Raw genomic sequence first — 2312 nt, forward strand, 5'->3', positions numbered from 1 at the left:
CTAAAATACTAATACCATGCATAGGTTTTAAGGGATTGTGAATACCTTATTCCAAGAGGGAGGGGTTTACCTCTTACTTTTACAAATTCGCAAGCTTAGCTTTTCATTTTCATGAAATGTATTGGGTTGAGTAGAGCTGAGCTTCTGTCGGTTTTGGTCGGATTCGGGTCAAAATATCCTAACCCACCAAAAATTGACCAACAAATAATATTGGCCCATTTCCAACCAATGGATATTCGGAAATTACGTATTTGAAAGGGTGGGTATATTCATATATGAGTACATGTTGGTTTTCCCCAAAAGAGGAGAAATTTTATGTTTCTTAATGAAATGAAAATTTTACCTACAAAAAAGATTAAGAATGGTTTATAATTATTTTGGTTCATATATTTGTAGATACTTTATTATTTTGACCTTATACATAAAAATCGAAAATTTTAGTTTTTGAATGAGCAAATTTAATGTACTTCGATGTGAGCTGGTTTTTATTTCTCTTGACTTTGACCATTACCTCTTCAAAAAAAAAAAAAAAAAAACTTTGACCATTATATTGTATGTTTGAATTAACTTTCAATTTTACTAAAATCAATTACCGAGTCAAGCTGAAGACCAAAACAATAAATAGTTATTTCAATTTTTTGAAAAAAATTTCAGCATAATTTTGGGGTCAAATTGATTCTAAGAAATATCCAAGCACATTAGTAATACATTACAAAATTTTCTTAATGATATAAAACTTTTAGAAATTTTTTAACTGGGAATTGTTTTTTATTATGAAAGATTTTTGTGACGGTTTAACAATTGTTGGAATTTTTTCCGATTTTATGCTGACTATATTCTCCTTTTCAGCCAAATTCACATGAATTTAATTAATTAAATGATGTTAATTTTATATTTCATTTAATAAAAAAATGGTTAGAAAAAGACCCTGAGACATGATTTATCATTGTTCTCGCTCAGTGATTATTAACTTAGATGCTCCACAACACAAGCGACCTCACCCCACATTTAGACATTGGGCACTGAGCCAGGCCACGTCACGTAGGTGTCGGCGAGATAACGAATAAATGTCAAAACCGTAAATAACTTGAAAACCCAGTGGCAAAACAGTAACCGCGCATTAACCTCTCCTATAAATACCCAGCGTGGCTCTTACAATCTAATAATTTCCCGCGGCAACAAACGCGGCTTCGCCCATTCTCATTTCTCTCTCTCCAGAAAAAAATATACATTTATATTATATTTTTTATCAATAAAAAATCAAACGAATAAAATTTTCATTTTCTTTTGTTTTTCTCGCTCTTGTTTCTCGGGAAAATTGATTTCACCGTAGTAGGAGCCAAGAAAAATTCCGAACCCGTGAACTCTTTTTCCTACTACAAATGCAATTTCTCTCTCTCTCTCTCCCACACTCTCTCTGCTAAAGTCGCAAACACAACCACGAACACTGTTTCTGAAGTGAAGCAATGAAGTTTCAGCCTCAGATCTCGTGCTGAATCATCGATCCGAGAGAGAGAGATAGAGAGGAGTTGGATTATTGATTCATGGAACCGCGGAGATGAAGTTCTACATATCGACGAGGGGGATAAAGAGAGTGACGATATCGAACAGTGAGGGAAAGGGATCGGCGAAGACGACGGCGGTGGCGGCCGGCTCCGGTCGCCGGATATCGGCTCGGACGGTGTTTCCGGTGGTGCTGGTGCTCGGGATCGTGCTGCCGTTTCTGTTCGTGAGGATCGCGATCTTGATGCTGGAATCTGCTGCGGCGTGTTCCTCATTGGGTAATCTATTCCTCCAACTTTTCACTTTCCTAACTATCTTTCTTATTTTGTGTTCATTTTCTTCTTTTCCTTTCACTCTCACAACAGTCTCACACTCTCATCATACTCCATTTACTTGATTTTTTTAACTTTAGTAAACGCTTAACTTTGCTTTTTCAAGTTTTACTTTTTTTTATATAAAAAAATTCAAATAATTACTTTTTAGTTTTTAACTTTTTTATATAGTTAGTTTATTATTTTAATAATAAATTAATTAATATACACTAATACAATTAAAAAAATTACACTCTTGTCTAATTGTGGATTTTTATGTATTTTAGGATTACTAAGTTTTATAAGAATTATTTTTAAAATTATATTTTGATAATTCTAATTAATTGATAGAATAATTTTTTTTATAAAATTTAAATTTTATATATTGACGGTATAATTTTTTTTATATCATCAACTAATAAAAAATCATGATCATGACAAATAGGACTTTGCAATCAGTTTTGTTAAACTCAATAATTTTATCGTATATACTGTATA

At 32.4% G+C, this 2312-nt stretch overlaps 1 protein-coding gene across 2 annotated transcripts in view; it reads left to right on the top strand.

Annotated features, from left to right (window-relative positions):
• The first annotated feature begins 1161 nt into the window (after window positions 1–1161).
• The window catches only part of LOC100816698 (probable galacturonosyltransferase 15), a 9561-nt gene continuing 8410 nt past the window's right edge, over window positions 1162–2312 (top strand). The window contains exon 1 of one of the 2 annotated variants that reach the window (XM_003532052.5): window positions 1162–1781. In XM_003532052.5, the coding sequence (XP_003532100.1) occupies window positions 1559–1781 (223 nt within the window). In that variant the 5' untranslated portion in view covers window positions 1162–1558. The remainder of the gene's footprint in view (window positions 1782–2312) is intronic. The other variant, XM_041004710.1, reaches the window with a different exon arrangement.

The sequence above is a fragment of the Glycine max genome, chromosome 8, assembly GCF_000004515.6.
Source record: "Glycine max cultivar Williams 82 chromosome 8, Glycine_max_v4.0, whole genome shotgun sequence".
Classification (NCBI taxonomy): domain Eukaryota; kingdom Viridiplantae; phylum Streptophyta; class Magnoliopsida; order Fabales; family Fabaceae; genus Glycine; species Glycine max.